This window comes from Macrobrachium rosenbergii, chromosome 6, assembly GCF_040412425.1.
Source record: "Macrobrachium rosenbergii isolate ZJJX-2024 chromosome 6, ASM4041242v1, whole genome shotgun sequence".
NCBI lineage: Eukaryota > Metazoa > Arthropoda > Malacostraca > Decapoda > Palaemonidae > Macrobrachium > Macrobrachium rosenbergii.
Window position 1 is genome coordinate 24,244,148 of NC_089746.1, and position 1,292 is coordinate 24,245,439.

The 1,292-nt window shown below is 38.1% G+C and overlaps 1 protein-coding gene across 2 annotated transcripts in view; it reads left to right on the top strand.

Moving 5' to 3' along the window:
• LOC136839743 (uncharacterized) overlaps positions 1-912 on the top strand; it is a 7,547-nt gene extending 6,635 nt beyond the window's left edge. For both annotated transcript variants that reach the window (XM_067106089.1, XM_067106090.1), the window contains exon 3: positions 40-912. In XM_067106089.1, the coding sequence (XP_066962190.1) occupies positions 40-362 (323 nt within the window). In that variant the 3' untranslated portion in view covers positions 363-912. The remainder of the gene's footprint in view (positions 1-39) is intronic.
• The last annotated feature ends 380 nt before the right edge of the window (positions 913-1,292 follow it).

Sequence of the window (1,292 nt, forward strand, 5' to 3'; positions counted from 1 at the left end):
TAACCTGTTATACTTATGATTAATTTTCTGCTTAAACAGAGGCTTCAGGTCAATGCTACGCAATCACTGCCAAAAAGGCCTTCCCAGTGGGCCAGTCTTGGCCCCTGACTCCTTTCTGTGGCAAAGCCACCTGCATTCAGCATGAAGGCAAACTCTTCGAAAAGGTGGAAGACTGTGGCGCTGTGCCCAAGCCTTCTCCAGGCTGCAGAGTCAAGAACGAAGCCGACAAAGACAAGCCATACCCAGCCTGTTGCCCTGTGTATGAGTGCCAGCCAGGTGCCACCCTCCAGTACCCAACTGAAGAAGAACTGAAGGCTGCTGCACAGCAGGCTGCCAAGGCTGCAGAAGGCGCCCAGGGATAAGAGACCTCCATGAATCGTTCCCACAGAAAAGTCCACAGATATCATTGATGAAAAACTGCATTTTACCCGGAATCCATAGTCTTATGGTTAATTAAAACAGTAAACAAGAACAAAAAATAATAAGGGAAGTGTACCTTATTTAGAGGATAACAGTAATTGCCGACTACTGTACTGAGGATTGATACTGATATTTTTATTGAAAATAAAAAAATCAAGTTAATCACTGTTTTCTAAACCTTTTAATGGAATTTATATAGAATTTATATAGAAATGTCTATGAAATTCGTCACCACATTCTAATAGACAATCTTTTATCAGTGTTCTGTAATTGACTAACAAATGTTAAAACATTCAAAAACCTTACGCTAGGAAACAAAAGCAGTTGGAATATGCACTTGTAACTAGAAATTATCTTTTTTATCTGGTGTCGGAAGAATTATGGTTTGTTATCTTAATGGCCGAGTTTTTTATGCAGTAAGTGTTCATGGATGTTGTTTAATAAATGAGCACTCATTCCAACAACTGTGCTTGCTTTTATGTACTCAATATATGGACTACATACTCCTAAGAAACGATGGTCTGTATTTAAATTTTCAAGTTATATCTTATTTGTTAATATTGAAATTTCACGATACTCTTTTTATACATTCATACAGCTGATATATATGGAACAGAAACGATGTGGTCTGTATTTCAGCAAGATAAAAGAACTCAAGGAAATTGTCTTTTATTAGTTTCTTATAAAATTATTTGAACTTTTCATTTTGGTCATCTCCCATTTATGGGATATCTCCTTTTCGGAGTTGTCCACATGGAGAACAGTGAGGACCAGAAGATACGGGTCATCCCATATTTTGTACTCCAAAACATCCCATATTTGTACTCCAAAACATCGTGCTTCCTGTGGCGGTGGTATTCTGATCATACCAC